General features: G+C 32.7%; 2 protein-coding genes across 11 annotated transcripts in view; one reads left to right on the top strand and one right to left on the bottom strand.

The window, feature by feature from the left end:
* The window catches only part of LOC105333541 (scavenger receptor class F member 1-like), a 53,576-nt gene that overhangs the window by 10,577 nt on the left and 15,902 nt on the right, over window positions 1-27,097 (top strand). Inside the window, exon 9 of one of the 9 annotated variants that reach the window (XM_066067318.1) lies at window positions 795-1,112. The exons of 7 other annotated variants lie outside the window; for them this stretch is intronic. In XM_066067318.1, the coding sequence (XP_065923390.1) occupies window positions 795-896 (102 nt within the window). In that variant the 3' untranslated portion in view covers window positions 897-1,112. Of the gene's footprint in view, window positions 1-794; window positions 1,113-27,097 lie in introns of those variants that run through there. One more of the 9 variants, XM_066067321.1, reaches the window with a different exon arrangement.
* LOC117681006 (uncharacterized) lies at window positions 7,435-26,852 on the bottom strand. 2 transcript variants are annotated; one of them, XR_010708006.1, is made up of 11 exons: window positions 26,825-26,852; window positions 23,330-23,421; window positions 22,964-23,212; window positions 17,468-17,719; window positions 16,987-17,124; window positions 16,310-16,447; window positions 12,683-12,726; window positions 11,982-12,115; window positions 11,425-11,468; window positions 9,593-10,124; window positions 7,435-9,368 (listed from the first exon to the last, which is right to left on the bottom strand). XR_010708006.1 is itself a non-coding variant. In XM_066067330.1 (10 exons), the coding sequence occupies exons 2-10, from the start codon at window positions 23,394-23,396 to the stop codon at window positions 9,961-9,963; spliced, it is 1,230 nt and encodes a 409-aa protein (XP_065923402.1). In that variant the 5' UTR covers window positions 23,397-23,421; window positions 26,825-26,852; the 3' UTR covers window positions 7,435-9,960. The 2 variants fall into 2 exon arrangements, 1 of the variants encoding a protein (XP_065923402.1); XM_066067330.1 differs by having other exon boundaries at window positions 7,435-10,124.

The raw sequence follows: 27,097 nt of genomic DNA, 5'->3' as shown, positions 1-27,097 counted from the left end.
TAATCTTCGTGTTTTTCTAACCTACGATACAGAGTGTGCGGTCCTTCCTGCCCTGTATCGCATTAATACAAGTGTGCGGTCATACCTGCTTGTCTTTGTGGTGGTTACGGCGGAGCACTAGTGTATGGTCATCCCTTCTGGTGTTCTGGCCTTTCTAGCGCAAGTGTGCGGTAATCCCTGCTTGTGTTATCTCTGCTTGCGTTAACGTTGGTACCTGTGAGTTGCGTAGGTGTGCGGTCATCCCTGCCTGCGTAACTTTGAGTCCCTATAGATGTGCAGGAGCGGTGATTAAAGTCTGCTCTTGTAAATATTGGCAGCAATCAGGGCTATCCGAGTTCCAAGGGGGAAAAATGGATTTTATTTATACAGGATCTACATGTATTATTGTACATTGTCCAGATTGTTTGTATTATGACTCCATTAAGCTGACTTTATCATACCTATTGTTCCTCAGGTGAGCGATGTGGCCCATGGGCCTCTTGTTTATTAAAAGGTTAGATACTCATTATTATTTATCTTGATAAATAATACATGTATTAATGCTTTTCATAGATATAATTGAACCCTTTAATATTGAAAAAAAAATCTTATCATGCAGTATTATTCAGAATATAACAAAATTGCAATCTTTTAAGAAGAAATTGTCGTAAATTCTAAACATGTCACTGATCATTACTGGCAGAAAAAAAGAAGAAAAGGTGAGATTATGTAGTATTACTCGTGTTCATAAAATTGCTTTTTTGATAAAAGAAATCATTTTCATCAATATTAAACATATCATGGTCTCTTGGCAGGTTCAAAACGAAATTGGCCACAAAAATACGTATAATGTTACGTTTCAGGAAATTACCGTAATTATAGTGAATAAAATATTTGTGAGCATTCATCCAAATTAGTGCAATTTACAACTGTTTCCTGTATCTGAAGAAATGTCCTTATTCGTCAGCTGTTCTTTATCTTAGCCTTTGCAAGATTTTAAGAGGATTTTGGTCATGTCAGCAGATTTACAATAACTTCAATTAGAATAATTTCCCCTGATCAGTGCTTATTGTGACGTCAAAGCTGACGTTGGTTAAGTGTCGTCTTACTCTTTAAAACTCCCCTGAGAAATAAAAGTATGCGAAGTATACTGTTTTATTCACTTAAAAAGCATGGTGTTTTACACATCTTATAAGCTTTTCAAAGGTTTTACTTTGATTCTCGGGAGAACGTGATGTTGGAACGTGAGGTTGGAAACCATTGGTACTATGAATTGTGGGTCAAAATTTACTGACTCCGAAAAAATATATCGGATCAATGTGTAAACGTTTTTGACGTCACACGATTATTTTTGATTGAAAGTGTACTGAGGTGAACTTTAGAGGTAACATTGACTGTATGTCGCTTACATCGTTATTGTTTTTACTGTCTAAATTTGTCTTGCTGATTCTCGTGAGAGTGTGAAGTGATAAAAATTGCCACGATTACAGGGAACTACTGGGACGATTAAAACGATGCATTACTGGTCCGATTTACTGACGCCAAAAAAATTCGTTGAATGAATGTGCAACTGTCCGAATTTTCTATTCACACACGCCTTGTCGGAAGAGCTCGCTTCGCGCCGGCGCTGCGCGCCGGCGAGCTGCGCTCGCTATTACGATTTTCATAGACACCTAAAACCGTTCTTTACTTTGAAAAAGATTTGATCAGTCTGTAAAACGTATTTTGTGTTTATTTGGTCAAAATTGTTAACAATGAATACTGTTATTTTGTTGTACCTTGTTGTTATCTGAATTTATTTTTTTCCTGGTTTAAAATTATTTGGTTTTATTTTTGCATTCTAATTACATACGTTGCATCCGTACCCCGGTCCCTAGCTACTTGTAGTTGTGTAATGTCCTATTTTCTAATGGTTCGACAAAATGCAATATCTGTGTAGATATTTTAACTGTTTTTTTTTCTTCTTATTCTTTTTAATTTAGTTTAACACGACCCATTTTTAAAATATTTTCTTATTATACTTACTCTACATACATGCACATTTAGCTTAACATTGGAACGATATGATAGTAAAGTATGACTCTTGCTAGCATATATATAATCTCTCTATCAATACCAAAATGAAAAAAAATAAAAACATCATCTGAGGCAGGTGTCAAGTGTATACATTAAAAATTGCTAGTACACGCATTACCGATGTTTGATCCGCCTAGGGAAATATAGCACGAGCCACTGTGACGTCCTACGTTAAAATCTAGAATTATTTGTTTACGTATCTCAACTCAATACGAAGTAATGGACACATGTAAAAATGTCTTGGTTCTAAACAAAACTTGCGCGGTACTTAGAACGCGTATTCAAGCCTTAATCTGCGCTTGCTATTAAAGTTTAGTTAAATCCTTCTCCGTGCCGTGGAGGCGCACAAGGCCGGTTCTTATCCCCGGTTTCCGTGGTGCTAAGTGGATGAAAGTCAGTGACTCCCCCTTGATAGGACACCAATCCATCCCAGGTCAACCGCCAGCGTAAGCCGGTACCCAATTTCAGCTGGGTGCACAACTGACAACAGGAAGTGACCACCGCTGGGTTTGAACCAGCGACTTTTCGGTTACTGACTATGTGCTCTATATCCAGGAAATATGCACATCTGTATAAAATGTTGCCTTTAAGATCAACAAAAGTGACAAATTACCCTTAAAAATATGGAACCAGCATTTTCTGGTAATATGCACATTGTGTTCTAATTTCCTACAACGTATCGGACAAATCTTTGCAACGATTTAGGAGTTGTGCTTACATGGAAAGAGGACCGACTGACTGACGGACGAGTAAAAAACAATCTACCCTCAGCAACAAGTTTTGTGGGGTATAACTATTATGGAGTAATTTTTAGAACAGTTCAGGACATGCTAACATAATATTGTATTATATAATCAACCAACCTGATATTTGAAAGGATGCCACCAAATATAGCTGCCTGTTCCAGTGGGTTTGGTTTGCACTCAAATCACGTGATGTCCAATACGATTGCGACGCTAACAGTGCATGACTTGTAGTAGCAGTTTGAAAGAAGAACTGTCTGTGTAAAGTCATCGTCGGAGCGCATTATTACGTAACTAGGGATTTTTAGGATCCAGAGGATACTGCTAAGTTATTAATCGATACGTAGTGTTATCACAGACAAAGACACTGGAAAATGCAAATATATGTATATGGGAAACCATTTACCCATCAACAAATCATAATAGAGATTAATTTTTTTTTAAATAATTACATTAAATTTAATTAAGATTGCGTACCAGGTGAAAAAAAAGAATATTTAGGGGCTTTATTTATCCAAGGTAGAAATCGTATATGCTGACTTAAAGCGATTTCCTGTCAAGTTAAAAATTTGAAATTTTAAGAATTAAGGTTGGATCTGTGTGGTATTCAGAGTTTGCAATAATAATCGCTAAGATTTACATTCTTGTCGAGTGAAAATAATAGAAACAAATGTACTTATAAATAGCATCCATAATGGCCGCTACCTTGTCGATCAACGCCAGTCCCGCCGGGAGGGCATTGTTGGGTTATCGGTCTTGTTGATCTCGGTTCAAAACAATAAAAACCGTCGTCAGATGACTACCAAGTTAATTATTTCCGGATATCAAATCCAGATTTATTTATCAGGTAACAGATTACAAGTTATGGTGTTCTAGAAATATGTTATAAATTATATTTGGGGGGGGGGGGATTTGAATAAACAGCATTAAAGTTGGAAAAAAATTGTTTTTGATTATTAATACTTTTAATAGAGAAAAACATCATAGTGATTTTTCTTTTTAAACTACCATCTCTGGACAGAGGTTTTGCGTAAAATTATTGATTGTGTGACAAAAAACGCGACTTAGTAGGAACTTAAATGAATAACTAGACACTCGCTCAAGAAAATCAATAGAAAACAAATTTTTAGTCAATAATTTTAATTTCCATGTTTTCTTTATTACAGTTATTTATAGCAGAAACAATTTCTTTTTCAATATGAACTCAGTTTAAATTATGTTAAGTATAAATTTCAATGGCATGTATTGTACGGGATAAGAGATTTATTGTAGTTCAATACATTCAAAATTGAAAGTTATATATGATTAAGCTTATTAAAATTAAGAGTCATGTGTCTGGCTTTTAAATTTTAAGGCAGAACAAATAAATAGATCTACTAAAATTTTTAAAACGCAAAATTTCCTAAATGTTGCCGACGTCAAGATTTATTTGAGATGTAATGTTATTGCTATCTATAGCCTCATAAGGTTATTTTACGCACGATTAACTTTAAACACGTAATGAACCGTGACACGAGTCTAAACGCATGATGAATCTGTGCCATTCAGTCAATTGAAATGTGACTAAAAGGTAACTGAAAAGTGACTGAATAGCATAGTTCTGCCTTTCAGTCACCCTTCAAGACCATTTAGTTATCATTCAGTTGACTGTATGGCAGAGCTTCATCCTGTGAAAAACCCCACAGTTGTACGTAGCTTCTGTCTTCAATAATACGATTTTTTAGCATGGTATAATTATTACTACATGAATTTGTATCAAATTTTCAATAACTTTAATAATGCATTTATTTTGAAATGCATATAAGTTTATGTACATTAATTGAGGGTTGATATGAATCTCTCTCTCTCTCTCTCTCTCATTCTTTTTCTCTCTCTCACCTATATGAAAAATGGATTCATTAGGATTTAGTTATAAATTTCTGAAATAAATATTAATTAAAAGCAATTATTTTCTGATAAATGAAAAAAAAAGAGTTACACAATCGCAATAATATTGATTTTTATGTAATATTGTTGATCTGGCTAGGATTGATAGAAAAATATAAAACATGGTTGTGTGTATATACTGCCATTTATTTTTGCTGATAAGAAAAATTAGGCAATAAGGGGAGGTCTTCAAACAGTCATAATATCAATAGCCAGACATTGAATGTGAGTTAGAAAAGGTGTGCAAATGACCTCCCCCATATTAAACAAAGATGAATACAATATCAACATGTACCAAACATACAACAAAAATATTGTTGAACAAAACAGCATTTCACACATCAACAGCAACATACATGTGTAATACATTGCAAAATAAATCCCCAACTACAAATGTAATGAAGGGGAAGGAGGGTGGGTTGATTGCGGTATTTACAAACTTGTTGACAGCTGACAGTTAAAATGACGTAGTCAAAACAATCCGCGACTAAACGCCGCACTCTGATGTAGAAAAAAAAAAGAAGATAAGCTAAATACTCAAAAATACTCAAAAATTAGGATTACATTTATATTATGACAATACTATTATTTTTGGACCTGGCATAAAAATAACATATCACAATTTACATAAATGCTATCATTTACAATAATGCTGTATTTCTCAATAAAAAGGAAATTGTTCACCCAGATCCCTTTGTCTTTGTTTTGCAAATACATGCGCGGATCCAGATTTTTTTTTTATCCATAGGAGTCCAAATTGAAAGTCGGAGGAGGGGGTACACTTAAAAAAATTAAAAAATTCCCCAAATCATTAAATTCCTAATCCGGTGATGCGGGGGGGGGGGGGGGGGGGTAGTATACCTCAGGTAAAAAAAAAATCATACCTAGGAAAAAAATATCCCCAAAATCATAAAATTCCTAATTCGATGGGAGGGGGGGGGGGGGGTCCGAGGCATATTTGCGATAATTTTACCATGTAAATTTAACACTTTTCATTTCCCTCCTCTGGATCCGCGCATGAAATATCTAAATTACTTTATCTAAGTATTAATTTACGAGGGTGTTTTGAAGTGTCACTTCATTTACATCGTATGCTTCATCGCCTCTTCCGCCCTCTTTACTGGAATAAGTCCTACACTTGAAGTCGTTGGTCATCACAGACACTTAGGCGTTATCATAATGAGGAATGGTTTCATAAATACTGAGTAACAAATAGCCGGAAAAAGGAAATTGTCTTGATGCTTATGGTCGAAATTTGATATTGTAGCATTTTTTTGACACTGTAAAAATGAACGGTCTTTTACAAAGGGGTTTTTGGAAGACGATAATATTTCTGTATTTTTCTTAAAATATATTTCAGTTTTGTTTGGCAGTTCAATTAACTTTGGCATGAAGACAAAGATCTAATCCTTACCTTCTTCGCTCGTTAAATTAGTAACTGTAATCATTATGTGTGTGTGTGTGTGTGTGTGTGTGTGTGTGTGTGTGTGTGTGTGTGTGTGTGTGTGTGTGTGAGAGAGAGAGAGAGAGAGAGAGAGAGAGAGAGAGAGAGAGAGAGAGAGAGAGAGAGAGAGAGAGAGAGAGAGAGAGAGAGAGAGAGAGAGAGAGAGTAGCCTGAGTACATTCCAAATATGTTTTAAATCGGTTTTGATATCAATCCATTTTTTTCAAATGATCCCAACAAAATTAAGATTGATTTCAGTATTTAGTATTACGGTGTAGTTAATAATACCGAGAAGTCCGGTCGATCGACGTTAACATTATTTGCTTAGTAAACTCAATTGCTGCTGGGTCACTTCAAAACACACAGGATGGGAGGACAACACATTAAAAAGTTTCGATAGATTGTATTCACATAAATTGAGAAAGTACTTGACAAATAAATATAATTGGTGAAAATAGACATAAATTACTCTTCGTACGATTTTCCACAATGTATGAAATTTATGTTTAACATATACTAAATTTTGTCATATTGTAAAAATATAAAGAAAAGAGGATTTTCTTTGTATCAAGGACAACTCTTTCTATTTTGAGGGCAGTTTATTTTTCTTTTGTTGCACTCGAGTCAACTTTTCTTGGGGAGCAAATCGTATAGGTTTCCAATAAATCTTGAAGACGATATATATATATATATATATATATATATATATATATATATATATATATATATATATATATATATATATATATATATATATATATAGATATATTGATGTTGAGCTTGTACAAAAATATCGAAAAAAAAGTTTAGTACAGAGTATATATAAATGCATGAGATAAAATATTCATGGGGAAAACATGCATGTATCAGAAAAGCTACACAGGAAACGCCAACATGGGGAGTATACGAAATTATAATAATGCCGAATTATATCAGATTTCAACTCAGCGCCATGTTTGCCATGATTGAATTTAGTAAAGGGTTCTACAAAAATAATATTATGCCGACAAATTACTTATTACATACATGATTCATCCCTAGTTCTCTGATTGGCTAATGGCCAACTATCTAAAAGAGAAATAGACCGGCATATTCACCTGAACGGGACCTAGGAGGTCGTTTTAACATGTAATTTACTCGGTAAAATGAAACCGTTACGAATAAGTAAACAGTTTGTCACAATTGCATTCAAATTGTATACTAGGTTCTTAACACATTTCACCAATCTGGTAAAAGGATGGTCCTTGTAAGTCAAACAAAACAAAATTTACAAAACAAACACAATTTATTTACAAATATACAATAATTAGGAGGTTGTTGACATCAGTTCTATCGGATGGACTAGATGGCATTCGACAAGACGTCTCACATAAGGTAAGTTCCGGAGGACTGGAAAAGCATAAGTTTTTGGTTTGGATATTAATTGTCCTACCATAAGTCCTTTCACGGATAAAACATGGTCCACCACGTGCACGTGCCCACTCCGTGGTCACCTATTTAAATATCGAACAACGTGGCATAATAAGTTTTCTTATACACCTATTTGAAATTAGATACATATACTGACTCATTAAACACACCGCTGCAGTATATTACAATTCTGGGCTACCGTAACATAACAGCTATTTAAATTACAATTTCACATACCTGTAGTCTAACTCTACTCACAATGCAGAATTAATATCAACCATAAAAATAGAAATAATGTAACACTTACTGGGTTGTATCTCTCTCACACAAATAAGCCCACACAGGGATGCCGTTCCCAAGATCACACAGCATGGGAAACGCCCAAGATATTTCACCAAGAGTACAGACACGTCCACACAGCGTGTCGCCCAGAATACATCTAACCTCACTCTTCAAACCACTTAGCAAGTTTATTTAAAAATAAATAATACCTGTTAAACAGGTTTTCTCCAGTAGTATTACTACACCCAGTGACCACTCATGCAAGCAAAAATATATAAATAACTCAAAAGTATGGAAATACATTTCAAACAAAATTTAGATACTAGAACTCAACCAAAAGTATGGGAGTATGGTTGGAACATAATTGTGACAATACCTCCTTTCCTAAGAACAAAATACAATTTTGTAACATTTTATCGTAAATGAAATGTGCCGTAAGTTGAACAGTTCATGCACTTAAAACTAATCTATTCTGCCACATGCCGACTCAGGAAATATGCTCCAATGTTCTCTGATCCTTTAATGACCTCTTGTTCTGGTTTAGAATTACGGAACTTTGAGTGAAATCCTTCCTCTGTCAGTTGGAATCGCTTAAGTAGCGCCTGCTTCAGACATCCGTAATTGAGAGCTTCACCTGCAGGTAATCTAGAATAAACGTCCAGAGCTTTACCTTTTAACAATGCACTGAGATTGATGGCCCAGATGGACTCTTCCCATTTTGCGTTGAATGCAAATCTCTCGAATCTCTGTAAATAGGAGTCAATACAGTCATTAGTTTCTTCAAAAACTGGTAGTTTGGGAAGTTTAGCCTGACTTATGCAGAAGCACTTGCAGCAGCTATCTCTGAGTTTTTCTGTATCTGTAACTCTGTTTATCTCTTTATCGTTTCTAGCTCAATCTCTTTCAAATCTTCATCTTTCAATCCTAATCTAGTACCCAACTCAATGAATTCCATGTTCAAAAAGAAAAAAATTGAGCAACAAACCGCTTAACGTGCGAAAAAATGTAGACATACAATGTAAAAATGTTTGAGTTTTTCAAAAAAAAAATTGCTACATTAGAAAAAAAAAACTCAAAAGTAAGCACAGGTACTAAAACATATTACAATGGAAAAATATGCGAGTAGTTCACACAAATAGTACCACAAAAAAATGACTAAACAAAGACAATCCCACCGCTGCCACCAAAATGTCACAATTGCATTCAAATTGTATACTAGGTTCTTAACACATTTCACCAATCTGGTAAAAGGATGGTCCTTGTAAGTCAAACAAAACAAAATTTACAAAACAAACACAATTTATTTACAAATATACAATAATTAGGAGGTTGTTGACATCAGTTCTATCGGATGGACTAGATGGCATTCGACAAGACGTCTCACATAAGGTAAGTGCCGGAGGACTGGAAAAGCATAAGTTTTTGGTTTGGATATTAATTGTCCTACCATAAGTCCTTCCACGGATATAACATGGTCCACCACGTGCACGTGCCCACTCCGTGGTCACCTATTTAAATATCGAACAACGTGGCATAATAAGTTTTCTTATACACCTATTTGAAATTAGATACATATACTGACTCATTAAACACACCGCTGCAGTATATTACAATTCTGGGCTACCGTAACATAACAGCTATTTAAATTACAATTTCACATACCTGTAGTCTAACTCTACTCACAATGCAGAATTAATATCAACCATAAAAATAGAAATAATGTAACACTTACTGGGTTGTATCTCTCTCACACAAATAAGCCCACACAGGGATGCCGTTCCCAAGATCACACAGCATGGGAAACGCCCAAGATATCTCACCAAGAGTACAGACACGTCCACACAGCGTGTCGCCCAGAATACATCTAACCTCACTCTTCAAACCACTTAGCAAGTTTATTTAAAAATAAATAATACCTGTTAAACAGGTTTTCTCCAGTAGTATTACTACACCCAGTGACCACTCATGCAAGCAAAAATATATAAATAACTCAAAAGTATGGAAATACATTTCAAACAAAATTTAGATACTAGAACTCAACCAAAAGTATGGGAGTATGGTTGGAACATAATTGTGACACAGTTCATTGACATAATCGAATCAGATATTTTCATAGGCTCTTCCAGTTGCAGTATCATTGTATTCAGTTTCCGCCAGTTCGCAGTAATATTCCGACTTCTGTGAAGATGACTCTCCATGACACTTGGAGTCCTGAATGTTATCGTCGTATTGAAGGGAAACGTCCTCGTTGTTCGGTTGTTTATCTGAAAACACATATGCACTGTTTAAAGTTCAATTACACACCTGGGAAAGTCACTCAAAATACATGTATTAGTAAATTATTGGATTATGAAAGATTTAATGATTAATAAACTATGCATATGTCAAATAAGCAAACAATTTGTAGTTTTGGGATAATAAAGGAATATTTGTAAAAAAAAATAATTCAGTAAGTAACAACAAAACCCCTGTTGGATTTGAACTCGGAATACACGGATCATAAGCCTTATACTTTATCTACTAGGCTATTGAGTAAGTTACGTATTGTCGTCGATAAAATCCTGTTTTATAAAACGAAATGTCGTTTCGATCAGAAATGAGCCATTTTGTGATGATGTGTTATTCCACCTTAAGTGAACACACTGTTGATTGATATCTACGCTTTATTCTAATAAATATCATTTTAGGAAGTTGGATGGTTAACAAAATACCCATCTATTTCGGATTTCTAGATATGAGGGTCGGCAGGGGATGCTCACTCCTCCGAAGTACCTGATCCCCCCTACATCACTTTAGAGGTCCGTGTTGCTCTTCTTTGAGTTTGTATTTCGATAAATGGATTTTTGAGTTGGTTTACAGTTTGTTATTGTCATTTTCTTTTTAAACTGTAAACTGTTAAGAGTATTATTGAGGGAAAAAAATGATAATAATAATAATAATAAAGATCATGTGTAAATTAATTTTAATTGTGTGTTTTTTTTTGGGCGGTATTTTTCTATATCATTATACAAAGCTCGATGGAGATCAATACACTCCATAAATTACCATGATAATATTAAGTTTGCTTTCAATGGACTATTTCACAATTCTAGATCACACGTATAATTTTTAAAAGTTTTATCATGTACTCAATACGATTTTTTGGGGGCATATTAATGACTGAAAAAATTCCCGTTTGTTTTGTAATTAGAATATTGATGAGAAATATAAGTTATAAGAGTAATATATTACTTATATTAGTACGTTTTCACGCTGAATTCCAAGTTATATTTACTACTTTTACTATTTATATTAACTACTTTAAATTCTTAATTAAACGCAAATGATTGTTATCTGCGTAAAATCGCGAAGAACACATCTCGCGGATTTTAAAATATCGCTTCTATTTCTCTGAGAATTCATAACTTAATGGAACAAAGATAAAGAAAAATCAGGTCTCGCGAATTTTAGATTCTTGCTATTTGATGCAAAACGGCCGAAATGCGGAATAAAGTTCTCGCACAATATAAGGAATCTTTGGTATGTTTTATCATTAAGTGTTTGTAAAAGCTGTAGTCTACTCACCTGATGCCTGTGTGTTCGACAGATGATCCTTCTTGCCACTGCGTCTTTGTTATCATTTGTTATGAAAGAGAGTGTTAAATCAAAGTTAATGACTGCCTGATCAAAACTCGTTTTCTTGACAAAAAAAAATATAAAATCAAGTAATAATGATAGATTGATGAATAAAAGAATCAATTATCTTTTAGATGCCCATCCAAAAGCAATAACTTTGAAATGGATCAAACAGTTTTTGTATAGATTACTGTATTTAAAAAAAAGTTTAATGGTAATGTACATCTTCCCCAGTTTCTGATCCGTTTTGCTACTCAAACACGTCTTCCCAAGTCAAGAGTTTACAATCCACCCCGCTGTAGAAAACCCTTGACTTGGAAAGATGTTTTTGAGTAAAGGCGGATCAGACACCCTTGACAACTTCAAGAAAGAAAGAATTGGTAATGGGAATTCAAAACACTGCCTTACAATGACCAAAAAAGTTTTCTATTGGGCTGATACTTGCATTGGTATACAATACAATAGTACTTTTTTTATATGTGCACTAAATACATAAATACTCCTACCTTAGTTTGTACACTATGACAGTTACTGCAATTACAACAGACACGACTCCTACCGATCCACCAATAGCAACATAGATAATCATATTTCCGGTTTGATTATTTCTTCCGATTTCTTTATTTTCCTGAGATGAATCCTAAATGAGTAAGAATGAGAGAAAATGATGAGTACTGTGCTCTAACGAATGAATTACATATGGCAGAGAGAGAGAGAAAGAGAGAGAGAGAGAGAGAGAGAGAGAGAGAGTATAGAAATCTGAAATATAAAAAAAAAAATCAAAGCCACAACATCGAAAAGAACTGAAAAAACAGAAAACGAGAATTTTGTATTTCCAATTTGCTCAATAAATCAAATATTGTTAGGTTTTACATAATATTTTATCTTTTCTTTGATCAGATTTAGAAAATGTTTTGTTGTTAATTAAAAAAAAAACAAAAAACTTGACGCAATCATAAATCCAATGACACGAAATAACCAACATAAATAAACAACACGGTATATAGTTAGTTATCTTGGCATTGGTTACATACTCTTCTTGATAACCATAAAAATCAGCATTGAAAATTATATTTCTGCATTTAGAATAAAGTACATTTACGGTACCTAACGCCTGCCCTCAAATCCCCACCAAAACAAAAATGCAATTAAAAAAAAAACCAGTTGATTTTCTTCATATTTATCTTTGATTCATGCGTTGGTATACCTGTATACAGTTGCCATTGGATCTGTTGTTCCCACTTGGGCATGCTGAATGAAAACACAGTTGATTAAATATTCATGTATATGAACCCTCTTTTATAATACGCCTAATAGAGTTCTATTACACAGGCAACTACATGTGTAAATGTTAACCAACACTTTTGGAAATGCGACTGAAAGGCATAATTCAGTCACCTTTAACTAACTTTTCGGTCATGTTTAAGTAACTTTTTAGTCATAATTTTACTGACTGAATAGCAGAAGTTTACCTTGTTATATATTGTGGTTTCAGTAATAGTTTTGGGTATCACTTTAAATTATTACCTATAGTAAAGGTCAAAAAATTAAAAAAAAAAGACATTGGTAGCCTAAATCATCGACTTAATAACCACAATTGATTACCTTTCATTTAAAGCCGAGTTCAATTATAGTGAGATATTACTCTCTGTTACACTACTGGTTTTTGCAATTCAAAAAAAAAATCATTAGCTAAAACACTTCTTTAGCAAAGTACCAAGGTCTTTGAAAATGGATTCGTTATGCCAAATGTACATGTACCTTTTAGTGTAATTAATGACTTGCGGAATGGAAAATAATTCGTTGTAAGCATGTTTTTAAGCGTGCGCGCTGTCACCGTGTTTTAATAAGAAGGTATAGACTGATCGTTTTTTTACTATATATATTTATATGCCATTTTTTTGCAAAATAAGCTTAATGGATATTAAAGGTCCTCAGCAATTTGAGGACATAATTAAGCTGGTGCTTCATTAAGTATGTATAGATGTGGTTCAGGAAGTGAAACTATTAATAATGATATTTTTTGTAACTTGCATTCTATTATTTAACATTCTATGATATACAATTCAATTAAGAAATAAACAGCAAGTTAAAAAGTTCACCGATAAATGAACTTTGTTGGTTAAGTGATCAAATCCTGTGAAATCTGAAGGGCTTCTCAGAAGATTTCATCCCGTACCAACCCTTTGTTGGTTAAGTGATCAAATCCTGTGAAATCTGAAGGGCTTCTCAGAAGATTTCATCCCGTACCAACCAAGTTCATATCCCGGTGAACTTTTTAACATAGCCGTTAATAACACATTTACGTTTAAATAAAGGAAAATTGTTCAAAAAGTTTAAACTACCTGTGTTTTACATGCTACCAACAAACCGTCAAACGATAAGCGCGTACCGATTATCATTGTGACTTCATGAAAAAGTTCACAAAGGATTGAATACCCTCGTTATTCTATAGGTTGAGTGCAAACAATCACAACGAACGTTGATTCATGTTTTTGTTTTTAATGTTTAGACTGTAAGATGTTTTAGAAGATTATTTATACTTGTTAATATCAATAACTTCTTTAAAAAAGTATAACAGTTCATTTTTATTTCAGTTAACGTTAAGTTTTGACATTACATATATTATTAGATTTTGACTTTTATGGTGTTTAGTGTATTATTGTTCTTTTTATAAAGGTTGTATAAGTCGGAAAAGTTAATGATTTCTTTCTTTCTCAAAACTAACGATATGGTGTCATTTAGTAGATATTAATAAAACAAGGAAGTGACCATTTTAAACATACTTTATAATCAAAACACTTAATGTACATGTATTTCACTTTAATAGTTTAATCATTTTTAACAAGAAAATTTCGATAGAGAAAAAAAATTGATATAGAGTTCAATATAAGATGATATTACTTTTAGAAGTATTAAGATACACTGTATGATTTGTAGCTATAAACGTTTATAAGGTAAGAGAAAAAAATCCTGTATCTTATTTGATAACCTTTTTTTCCAAAGGGAAACAAAAAAAAATCTATACATTATCATGACCATCGTACCCTCTTTACAATTAACTAATGATATTTATTCGTTAGCTTTATTTGCATTTATTTCTTGTACTGACTGCACAAAGGTAACACTATATATATATATATATATATATATATATATATATATATATATATATATATATATATATATATATATATATATATATATATATAATGCCTGTTTTGGAGGGTAAGAGTTAAAATCGACACACCTAGAAAACCATTGTCAACAGACGCGAAGCGGAGGTTGACAATGGTATATTCGAGGGGTGTCAATTTTATCTCCTACCCCCCCCCCCCCCCCCCCAAACAGGCACTATTTATTTTATTATACTGAATGTCTTAATTTTCAACAAAACTTTACTGCTTTTATATAGGAATGACGTGAATTCTTTGGTTAACCGTACGCGCATGATTTACGCGCATGTAACAATTCGTTGTGTTACCCGTTGCTAAGTGTGTTGCTAACGCTGAGGGTAGTAGAACGGATTATCAACTGCGTCTAAACCAATCAGATTTTAGTATTTTACATAAAAGTATAATAATATTAAATGCATAAACTTTGAAATGAATTAACATCTTATCTATCTTACTTAACTAGCTTACTAACTAACTGTCTCTAGTTCTTTGTTTGGTTGTTTTTTTTTTCTTTTAGAAAATTACACCTGACTTACCTAGAGATTCAAAGTACATATGTATCACAACTTTCAATCTGATTTACATTGATTTGATTGGACTAACAAAATAGATTATTTTAATTGGTTAAAAACGGAAAGATAGTCAGCTGACTCTAAAGCGACTAACCCGTTTTTATCTACCCACAGATATAAAAATAGCTATTCTATTTCTAAAAGGGTCACCATTTTGGTTCAATTTCATTTTTTTTTTCTGTTTATATTGTTTACAAATGTTTTATTATTGCCATTTAAATGATCAACCAAAATTTGAGGGTCAGTGGAAGGGTTATAAGCAAGAATCAGAGCTTACATTTCTGTTCTGTTATGAAAACAAAGTTCAATTGATACGTCAAAGATCGTTTTCAAGCTGATTTTTCTTTCCGCTAATACGTTTTGAACAAAATAAAACAGATTTTAGCGTTTTTCACATTCATACTAGGTCTTCTTGTTGGGTTTTCAAAATGTAAGTAAAATCATGAATTGAGCTTTGTTTACATTACATAGAATTATGAACTTTCTATCTCGCTTATAACACGACAACATACGCTCTGAAATTAAAGTGTACTATTGCATGTAGAAATAGCATACTGAAACTTGGTAAACATTTAAAACGGATAAATGAATACTGGACACAGTTTGTTTTTTTACTGTGTCTCTTAAATTTAAACATTTTTTTGTTTTATCTTCCAATGAAACTGATTTGATGTCCAACATCTTAATATTTTAAAGAAATTTTAAAATATGTATTACGTTAAGAGTTGGGTTTATAATTTTCTTTTTAATCAAAATAAGGATCCTCTTAAACGTCCATTCTTTTCAACTCTATCATTATCGTGAATGTAGGAATTGTTTGTTTCACTTGTAAGCTTATGTGTTCAAGGAAGCTAGATGTTTAACAAATCAACCATCAGATCTTCTAAATGTTAATGTTGTAATTTGCTAAGCTAGAAAGTATTATTCAGTAAAGAAAAAAACCCTACATTTTATCTTTTGAATTAAGGTATTTTCCTAAATTTTAATAGCTGTTCCAAAGGAGACCAATACAGTTTGAAAAAAGTCTTGAAAATTGAGCCCGCTTAACGTAAATAAAGAGTAAGAGTAATTTGTCATCGACTTTACCCGTTTTACATTGACTTCCATAGTACCCTGGTGCACATCCAAGGTAACAAGATCCAGTAACGTGGTGACATTGGAGTCCACTAAGACATTGGCCACAACTCTCTGAACAACCACCTCCAAATGTGTTGTTTTGACAAACTGTAATGCAGTTAATTGTAATGTAATGTAATTTGTAATTAATGTAATGTAACGCAGGGTCTTCAGTATCAAAAATTATGGCAATAACAGAGAAAACATGTTGTTTATATATAACATAACTAGAAAAGTTAAAATGAATAAAACACCACAGCACCCCATGATATATATAAGCTTCTTTCATTTCAATTTTCATCCGGTAAATTGCATGTACATGTAAATACATACATTTCTAAACGGCGTCGTTTTTTTCTAATTTTTTTTAAAACGATTAATTACTCTGTTGAAGCTCAAATAATGAATGAAATCATTTATATGTTTCTGATAATAAAACTTTTGAGAATTTGTTAAGGTATTGTGACTTCCTCTTTATCCCTTAACATGGCTTTGACAGTGTATGCTTTTAGATAGACACTATGAAATAAATGATGGATTCCTATATATAGAGATAACGATAAAGATAATTCTTAAAACACAATCCATATTTTCAATATTTAAGAGGCAACAAATTCCAAATGATGAAGTCAATGTGCAAAACATACGTTGTTCACACATTGGTCCCCGATATCCATCTTCACATTCAAAGCAATGACCAGTCTCTATATGACACCGACTGTTTACACAGTGGGGTGGACACGGCATGGAACAGTTCTCGCTGTAGTATCCGGGATTGGAACAGCCTGCAAAAATCATAGTATATATATATATATATATATATATATATAATTTTATCTATGTATACAGATCGTCACACGTTAAAGGTTTACGGAAAAAATCTTAATTTATAGGTAAGTAAAGCATTATAGTCAATTTCATTATGCTTTTCCTATTTACACTTTTCCAAACACACGTTAGTGTTTATTTCACTCTTTAAGGGTATCTTTTTCTTTTGTGTGTCTTTCTGTCCGTCCGTCCGTCTGTCTGTCTCTCTGTCTCTCCTTTTCTCTGTCTGTCTGTCTGTCTGTCTCTGTCTCTCTCTGTCTCTCTCTCTCTCTCTCTCTCTCTTAACCTGAAGCCACTTACCATATACTTCAAATTCACACAGTTCGGTGAACGCATATTCTGAGTAGAAGGATGGCAAATTAGTAGCTGTCCTGTTGTTGTAGTAGATGACGTACCTCCCTTGGGTGGTACAATTTAAAGTTAACACTGCCGGTATAGTCGTGTCATTAAACGTCGTGTCATGGAAACATGATACCAAATCTTTGCCCTCTGTGGTGTTCATTATGAATACAGAGAACCCAAGGAATCTATGGACAAAACCATTGCTAGGACCTTGAACAAATAAGATGACAAACTGGTAAACTACAATATTTTGAAAACTTATGGGATAGTTGGAAAGATATATTTGCTGCTGATATCTGATTTATTTTTATTACACTGTATCATGAATATTTTTTTTTCTATACTTATTTTTTTCCCCATGTAAGCAAGTAATCACAAAATGATAAATTTCAGTGTTTATTCATAAGTGTGTATGTGTGTGTGTGATTGAATGTCTGTTTTGCATGTCTGTTTTTTTTTTTAAAGAAATAAATTATAAAAAAAAAATAAGATGCTTTATACGTTGTTTTTCCTTTACAAACTGTTAGTTTATATTCATACGATGTTCTGTGCGCAAAATTTTGACAAATACTTTCATGAAACTGAACAATTTACAAAGCAAAACTTTCCTTTAATGATATAACTTCTTAAGTATAGACTTATTAATTGAAAAATACATTGTTAAAGCAAAAAAAAAAAAAAAAAAAAAGAAATTCACTTGAAAAAAAGAGAAAAAAATAAATACAGATACGGTAACGTACAATCATGATATATTCATGAATACAAGAAAAAAATCGAATGCCAATACAGGGTTAATAATTACAAGAACGAAAAGTAATTGACTAAGGGCAATTCGAATACAATTGAAGTATTTAGTCGTATCGTACTACTTGTACCTTTGGGGAAAATATAGACCATTTGTTTACAAATATTTCAATTCCCATAATCGTTTTTTCCAGCCATTGGAATAAATGATTGATTTGTTGATGATTTATTAGCATTCATTAATTTGGTCGTTAGCCGTTATTTTTTTTATTTTTTTTTTGTTAAACACGACTTACGGAGCCTGATTACCTCATATTTTTACGAATGGTATTCTAAACTATGCACTTTTATTTAGAGAAGAAAAATCTTGTATATTTTAGCTTGACAATTTGAGCATCTTCTTAGATCTTAATACAGAAATATTCTTCATTAAGAGATCGAATCCCCTCCAGAAGAGCCACGACTATTTGACCCTTTTAATTTTGTCATTTACTGTAAAGAGGGGTATCATGTTGTTTTTGCTTGATTTTTAGTTGTCCTTTCTTAATTTTCAAATCATTTTATCGTGGTGTGATGGATTCTGTTTTTTCTAATCAACACATTAATTAGATAGGGCTATAAATTGGTTAGATTGTCTGCTGGTAACGAGGGCAAAGAGGATAAAATTAAAATTGAATTAAAGACTGGTCAACTTTTTTTTCCATGCATACTTAATATATCAAAATTACATCCGCTTGAAATCAATTTTATGTAGATAAATAAATAAATAAATATATCTTAATTCTAATAAATATACTTTACTTGCGATATTATCAATTTTTAAAGTATTTTACACATTCTCTGCCAAAGGAAATCATTTAAACTTTTATCTTTTATTGGTTAGATACTTTCTTGGTATATGTTTTTCTAAATACATATAAATCTCAAGAAAATGAATCGAATAGTGAATTCCATTGTTAAGTATAATCTTGCAAAGCTTCTCAATATCTGATGAATATTTTGCATTTCCTTTATACATGTACTTCCCCTGAAATAATTTCACAGTTTAAGTGTTAATTTTATATTGTATCAAAGTTTAAGAGACAAATTTAAAATAATAATAATAACTAGACACGATCTCGTTGCGAGCAACGAGGAGGTCTTCCGTCCGATTTTTAGAAAGAGGAAATGACCTTGCCTTTTATCTTCATCAACGAAACATATCAAGAAATGCAGATGTGATCTAAAAGAGCGATGGATGAAGGATTATAGACCCCGTTGGATTCCTAATTTGAAGGACCAGCCCCATTTTATATCATATTAAATAAGAGATCTTTTGACCTAATAACAGGTCTAATGACCTGTAATAAAAAGAAACCAAAGAAAAAAAGAGGGTCTTCCCTTGTAAACGGAAGACCCTAATAATAATAAGAATAGAAGAGTGTTCCGCTGAAGACGGAAGACCCTAATAATAAAACACTGTTTTTGTCTAAATCTTAATTGAAGAGTGTTTGTCGACTTGTACTACAGTCCAACAACCCTTTTATGTTGAATATTTTAGTTAGAAAAAGAAATAAAAAGGAGAGAAAGTAATAGAGAGAAAGAGCAAATCTTGGCTCCGGCGAGATTAGAACACACAACCTTTTCAGGTATCTCAAAACATGGCTGACGCGAAATAATTCCCGAATTTGTCTTTGAATTTTGGGAGTTTCCGCCCGGGAGAGGAGCTGAGTTTTTGTATGAGATGAAAAACAACGGATCTCGGATTCGGTTAACAACAATTAGGGGAAGTCCTAAAACAATGACTGATGCATTTTACCCATGTATTTTAGTGTTGAGATTTTTTTTCGTGTCGTTTACTATTATGTTTGACTGTTCTATTTCAGCAGGATTGATAAAATCTTTATAAATGTAGAAATAACGAAATCAGTAACACGTAAATTTATTCGGTAACATTTGATGACAGAAATTTCCACAGTTCTAACATTCATAAGTAGTTCACACGCTATCGTAGATACAGACAAAATGGAAAACAAGAAATATACATGCAACAGAAATATAACGCGGCTGCTTACATCCCTTGTACTGTGTAAATTTAAGTCTCTGTACAGGCTATACTCGCCGTTTGATCTCAGGAATTTATTCTTAATTGTTCAATCCGCTGCATATTTGGCAGACAATACGAATGGGGTCCGAGGTACATTTACACAAAATATCATTAGGATTGAGTAAGGGGCTCGGGAGTTAGATTTTTTTTTCTACAGTACATGTCAAGCACGCCAATCGAAAATCGAATGCCCAAAAATTCATATCTCTTTTAAAAATGAACGAAAAGTTCTGGTCATTAGTACAGTAATCTAGACTTGAACTAGGTTGAAAATAAAGTTCAAGATGACAAATCCAGTAAAATCGGGCCAGAAAAACTAAATGATTTTGTGAATAGGAAGGGGGGGGGGTCGGTGGGTGTACTGTGTAAATTTAATTTCCACGTATAGGCAATAAGCGCTGTTAAATCTCAGAAATTTCGTCTTAATTGTTCAATCATATTTCACAGACAATAAGAATGGGGTCCGAGGTTCATTTTCACGAATTTTCATTAGGATTAAAAGAAGGGCTTGGGAGTTAGAATTTTTTTATAGTACACGTCAAACACGACAATTGAAACTCAAATGCCAAAAACTTCATAACTCTGTTATTAATGAACGAATTGGTCTGGTAATTAGTACAGTAATCTAGAATGGTAATTAGTTGAAGTTAAAGGCCCAAAATCAAAGATCAAGTAAAATCGGGCCAGAAAAACAAAATGATTTTATGAATTGGGAGGGGGGGGGGGGGTCGGTCGGTGACTTCTATATTAAACGTAGAATATCAAATTCTAAATATCACATATTACACAATTTCTAAATAAAATACATATGTTAGAACAATATTGAAGCGTTGTTTGAAAGATGTAACTATTGATTTTTTTTTTACATCTATTTATTCTTAGGCTCAAACACTCATAAACGGGTGGTCAGTTTTTAAATATTGTCGCAGTCACCCGTTCGTTTGTATAGTTACGTGTATAAACTTCGGAGGTTTTTCTTAATCCCGACAGGCAACAGATTTGTATCAGTATATAGACATGCACAAAAAAAGGAAAAAGTACACCATCTGTAATAAAAATGACTTTTTAGCGTTGACTTCCAATCAGTAAGAAGACAATCATTAAACAGTGCATTTTAAATTATTTGAATCCATAGACATTATCCCGTAACTTGATATAAAATATGTATATTTTTTTGATGCCAATGTTCATTTAGCTACTATCCACTTTACTCCATGTTACCTGTACTAATTCTTATTCAAATGCTAAAACATTTGTACTTTAGAGAGAGAGAGAGAGAGAGAGAGAGAGAGAGAGAGAGATTACATAGTGTTTTATAATGTTCAGGAAATCAATATATAAGAAACCTAGGTCAATAATCGCATGTATACATGCATGTGTGTATCTATATATGGGATTAAATACTAAGCAGTCCTCCTTTTTAAGCCGAGTAGAATAACGTGGGTGCATTGCTAAATATTGTGTGCATACAGTCATTGAGATGGCGGCATTTCTTTGATGCCGGCAAAGCGACCCAGCGAACTCTAATGCGGTCGAACTGCAGGGGCACTTCGGCGGCATGTCTTTGGTGTCGGCGATGCGACGAGCGTCGGAATTTAGAGAGCTGCTGACAGAAAAGAGCTCTATATTTGTACTGAAAAAAGCCGCTATTTTTTTTTTATTTATGACAAAAATAAAACGGAATACATTCAAATCCATCATTTTAAAAATAAAACCATTAATCAAAACACAAATAAGAAAGACAAAAGATTCGGCACTCAGGGACTGAACCCGGGTCGCCTGGCCACAAGTCCACCACTCTAACGACTGAGCTACGCAGACCCTCGCTTCAGAAATTTGGAGTCCAAAATCTCAAGAATGCGTGGATCGAGTTTAAAACGAATTTCATATTCAGAAGTTTTCAGAGCGTCTCTATCGAATGAAAAAATAAAAAAAATTCAAATCCAAAAAATTGAAAAATTAAGGTTTTTCATTTCCTTCCGGTGACGACCGGAAGTGACGGCGGACGTTTAGATATGCGAAGGGCACTGCGGACGTTCACTCTCTACCTTCTCTGAAAATTTGAAAGTCCTATCTGGAATACTTTTTGAGAAAAATTGTGAACAAGCAAAAACATAAAATCTTTAATATTTCGGTACCGGAAGTGACGACCAAAAAAATCTCGTGTAATTTTCTTACAAATTTTGTCATAAATAAGATCTGAAAGTTTCATGAAAATCGGCTGAAGCGTTTTTGAGAAAACGTGACAGAAAAAAAAATTAATAATAATAATAATAGAGGAAAAGAAACAAAGCAAAAACAACAAGGTCTTCCGTTTCCAACGGAAGACCTTAATAATTGCGTGTTTGTTTTAACAATTATGTATGGAGAACTTTCTCATCTACATGTAAAGGGTTCTTGATAGTCAACAAATTCTCAATCTTTCATACATTTCAAATATGATATTTTTAATCAAAAGCTGTTAATTGACAATAAAAAAAACAAAAAACCGAATAATTTAGCTTTGCAATTTTAATGTTATCCTATATCTCTATATAGAGCTCTTCTTCTCCACAAGAAAATTATAGTGCCTAAAACTGGCCAAGATTATCGAAGCTGTTAAAGATATAAACTCTGATACTTACCCCAGGTAATGTTGTCGGTTCTATAGTAAATGGTAATATGATGGATGCTCAGAATGGACCCAAGGTCAACCATCCAAAGTGCTGTACGTTTATTGACCCCTGACAGTGTGCATTGACCTCCATAGGCAGAACAATCTGTCTTCAGTCCATCCACAGCATTAGAGGCGGAAAAATCGAAAATACGGTATGAGGGATCGCGAGGCACGAACGGATGTTGCTGCATAGCTAATTTGCGTAAAGCAATGTTTTCTGTAAGATTGAAAAGACAGCTTAACATGGGTACTTAAGTAATATGGTATATGTGTACACATACACGAATTGCTATGTCATGCGATTCAATTTTCTTGAAAATACATCTTACGTTACCGTAAGTATAAGCTATCCATGGTAAAGAAAACCAAAATGTCATCGGTAAAAATATGCGTTTTTCCATTTCCTCCCCTCTTTTGTGCAAATCGCTGAAACAAAAATCGAGCTAAAATGTTTCACAAAAAAAAAAACAAAAAACAAAAAAAAAAACAAAAAACCCAAACAACCAAAAAACAAAGAGCAAAAACAAAACAAAACAAACAAACAAACAAACAAAACGAAAAAAACACAACAGGATGTTATAACCAGCATCAACAATTATCTAGACATTCGTTGTATATCAATATCGTGTTGTATAAATAATATTTAAAACCCCATATACCAAGAACAGGACATATCAATATGAAGGATTAGATGAATTTAATTTCTTATATTAGATATATTGTCACATCTTTACCGAATAAAGAGTTATTCATTTCGTGAAAATGCATTGTCATTATCTTGGACTACTCAGCTTCAACAGTAAATGTTAAATGGCTTCTAAGACAAAATATTATGTTCGAACCAATCTACTGCATGATGCAATATTATATTTTTGATAAGAAGCTGTACATGTATAACAGTGAACACAAGAGTCTTCTCACAACGTTTGTTTTTGTGAATTTTTTTGGTTCACAACTTTTGAGGATATGTATTATTTTAATTAAAGGTCACCGCAGGCCGAAACGATCTTTAAGATGTGTTAACTTATATATCATAAGATTTTGAATTTCACTCTTTGCGTAAAATTGCACTGGAAAAAAAACTTTCAAATCGGGCGCTTTATATTCAACTCAATTCTCCGTACTGTTTCCTAGTTAATTGCGATCAATTAATGTCCGCATTAAATTTCGAGGAGCACATCTGGCGGATTTTTAAATCCCGCTTTTATTTCCAAATAGATATAAACTAAATGAAATTATGAAATTGGGTGTTCGCGACTTTATTACTTAATATTGCAATTTTATGCTAAGTGGTTGAATCAATAGATTGAGTACTTGCGTAATATTGATAATCTACAGTGCTTGCAAAATCAACTGATAATTTAATTTATCTGTAGGTTATTTCAATGACTGTCTTTGAATATTACTGAGCTTATCAAAATGGTTTATCTGCAAGCAGTTGCAATTTTGCGCATTTAAATACATTTGATAAACCGATGTACGATTGTTAAATGTTATTTTTTCACCAGATATATAATACACAAATCAAAAAAGATTTTGATAGTGATGGGAAACTGTGTTCTATATTATATAAATATAATGGGCTTAAGCAATAAAAAAAAATCACATAACTGCTTTTGTTTTAAGAAAATAAATCTAACATTTGTTTTGCTTAATTGGAATTTATTTGAATGTCTGTTCTATGATTTGGTACAATCAATTGAAAATTTTGTCCAACATTGGTCAATTTCTTTGTGTAATGACAATATAATTCCTGTTAGATGTAAGTGGTCTTTAACACACCTAAAATAAAGTTATGCATACAAGCCCATTTTTCTAAAAAAATTTAAACATATGAGACTTAAGCATGTGTTTGACTAGGAAATGACCCAAACTTAATTCATTTTTGAGAAAAAGAATCCTTCCTCCTGCAATATTTGAGCTGTGGATCTGTGGGTTGGTAGACCAAAGCTACACACATTGCGCCACAAAAATAGACCCCAACATTTGACGATACAAACTCTTCCACAACATGTTAAAATCGCCATGTTGGGACGTACAATCATGACAAGTAGAAGTCACGGGATGTCAATGATCCTTTTTTTTTTTTACAACACAACTATATTTATAGCTGGCTAAGTGGTCATCTTGAACAATGTATCAACTCTTTCCGCTTTACATTGAAACCGGAGAATGGGTAAACCTAACATTTATGCAGGAACTACAATTTCGGACAAAGAGGAAAGTGCGTTAAACGAAATACACCCACATATGTCTCGGTTTTTATCGTTTGTATCTTTGAAAATGTATTAAATCAATATGACACTATTGCAAAGTATGTTGCTGTAGATTCAATACTAAACGCAAGGAATAATTATTCCGCGTCGAATCGCTAGAAGAAGCACATCTCTCGAATTTTAACATCTCGCTTTTGTCGGACATATGTTCACAATTCGCGATTTTATGCTCCACGGAATTTTATGAAGATAGGTGGAATAGCAAAATTAAAGGGAGTTGGGCATGATTTAAGATTAATTTTTTTTATTTGAAAATTAATTTTTCATATATAAAATGGTATACTTGCACATTTTGATTGATTGACCAAACTTTGAATGTTATAATTCAAGTTTTAGAGATATACAGAGGTAAGGATTCATTGTAATGTAAACAAAGCTCGTGTCTTATATTTGTTTACAAATAATATAAAGTATGCCATTACCATTTCTTTGACAAAATGACTCTGAAAAACAAGGTTACTTGTTTAATGTGTTTATAAATAATATTATTAACAAAAGAGAACATCATTAGATTGAAGATTATACCAATAAAACACACATTTAAACAATAACAAGGCTCGTCTTTGTTTAAAACAAAGAATTCCAAACTCTGTACCTTGCTTATAACCCAATAGTTGACAAAGCGTTACAAATACCCATATTAACCATTCTAAATTTTAAAAATTGAAAAATAAAGTTCAAAATTTTGAGCTCAAATCGTGTCTGAGTCCCTTGAGGTACTGGCGTAAAATAAGTAATCTGCAGTATTTCATTTCTTAAATATTTCCTTTTTCGTCATTGAAGTTTCTGTTTTTTATTTATTTTTGTTTGTTTATACTCCACACAATTATTGTGCGTACATTTATAAAAAATCACAATCTGTCCTGCGTTTTACAAAAGAACTTACGACTTACGACCAAATAAGTGAATGTTAATAAATCACAAACTAATTCAAAAATTTTTCTTATAGCTGGAAAAAAGAATTATCGAAACTCAAATATTAGTAAACAAATTATTTGATATCATTTTTTTTCTTTAAAGATCATTATACAAGACTGTAAATATTTACCTCTTTGTCGTAAGTTCTTTTGTAAAATGCAGCCCTGGGCTGCGTTTTACAAAAGAACTTACAAGTTACGATCAAATTACTGAATGCTGATTAATCACCAACTAATCAATAATTTATTCTCATGGCTGGAAAATATAACAATTGGAATTGAAATATTTGTAAACAAATGGTTTTATGTCAATTTTGTTCTCTAAAGATCATTTTACGAGACTGTAAATATTTACGACTTTGTCATAAGTTCTTTTGTAAAATGCAGCCCAGATTTGTATATAATATATAATGATGTGAAAAGGTAATACAATTTCTGTAATGATGTAGAAGAAATCAACACATTTGCTTCCTTATTGATTAGTTAGGATTAAATGCATAATTTTAAATATATTCATGAACAGATTTAAATGGGCAAAAATATATTATACATTGTATAAATAATGCCCACTCTAGAAAAAATTGACATGTTTAGTTACATCAGTATTGCGAGGTGCGCTAAAACAATTGTACGTACCTTTTGCATTAGAAGTGTTGTATTAATGATCATTAAGATTAGACTGAAAGAAACCCTTAGAAAATTATTTGACAACCAGGAAATTAATTTGAGCCGCGTATGTGTACTCTATGGCACTTCAGCTAAGAGGATTCGATGGTTTTGGCTATTTTTAGACTGTTTTGAATTTCCTGTAAATAAAGGGCTCCTTAAAATATAACGATACAGGAAAATTCTTAAATTTAAAAAGTCTAATATTTGCCCTGTTTTCTTTACTTAATAAACGTTTTTATA

The sequence above is a fragment of the Magallana gigas genome, chromosome 1 (assembly GCF_963853765.1).
Source record: "Magallana gigas chromosome 1, xbMagGiga1.1, whole genome shotgun sequence".
In the NCBI taxonomy this organism is placed as follows: domain Eukaryota; kingdom Metazoa; phylum Mollusca; class Bivalvia; order Ostreida; family Ostreidae; genus Magallana; species Magallana gigas.
The sequence above is the reverse complement of the archived record's forward strand: the minus strand, read 5'-3'. Positions and strand labels throughout refer to the sequence as shown.

What these genes read in the sequence shown, in the direction of transcription:
- LOC117681006 (XM_066067330.1), bottom strand. Translation starts at nt 23,396, where the DNA reads ATGGAAAAACGCATATTTTTACCGATGACATTTTGGTTTTCTTTACCA. An exon ending in AACCGACAACATTACCTGGG is followed by an intron (nt 17,720 to 22,963) that starts GTAAGTATCAGA and finishes TATTTGTTCAAG; the next exon opens with GTCCTAGCAATGGTTTTGTC. An exon ending in CCAATGGCAACTGTATACAG is followed by an intron (nt 12,116 to 12,682) that starts GTATACCAACGC and finishes TTACTCATTTAG; the next exon opens with GATTCATCTCAGGAAAATAA.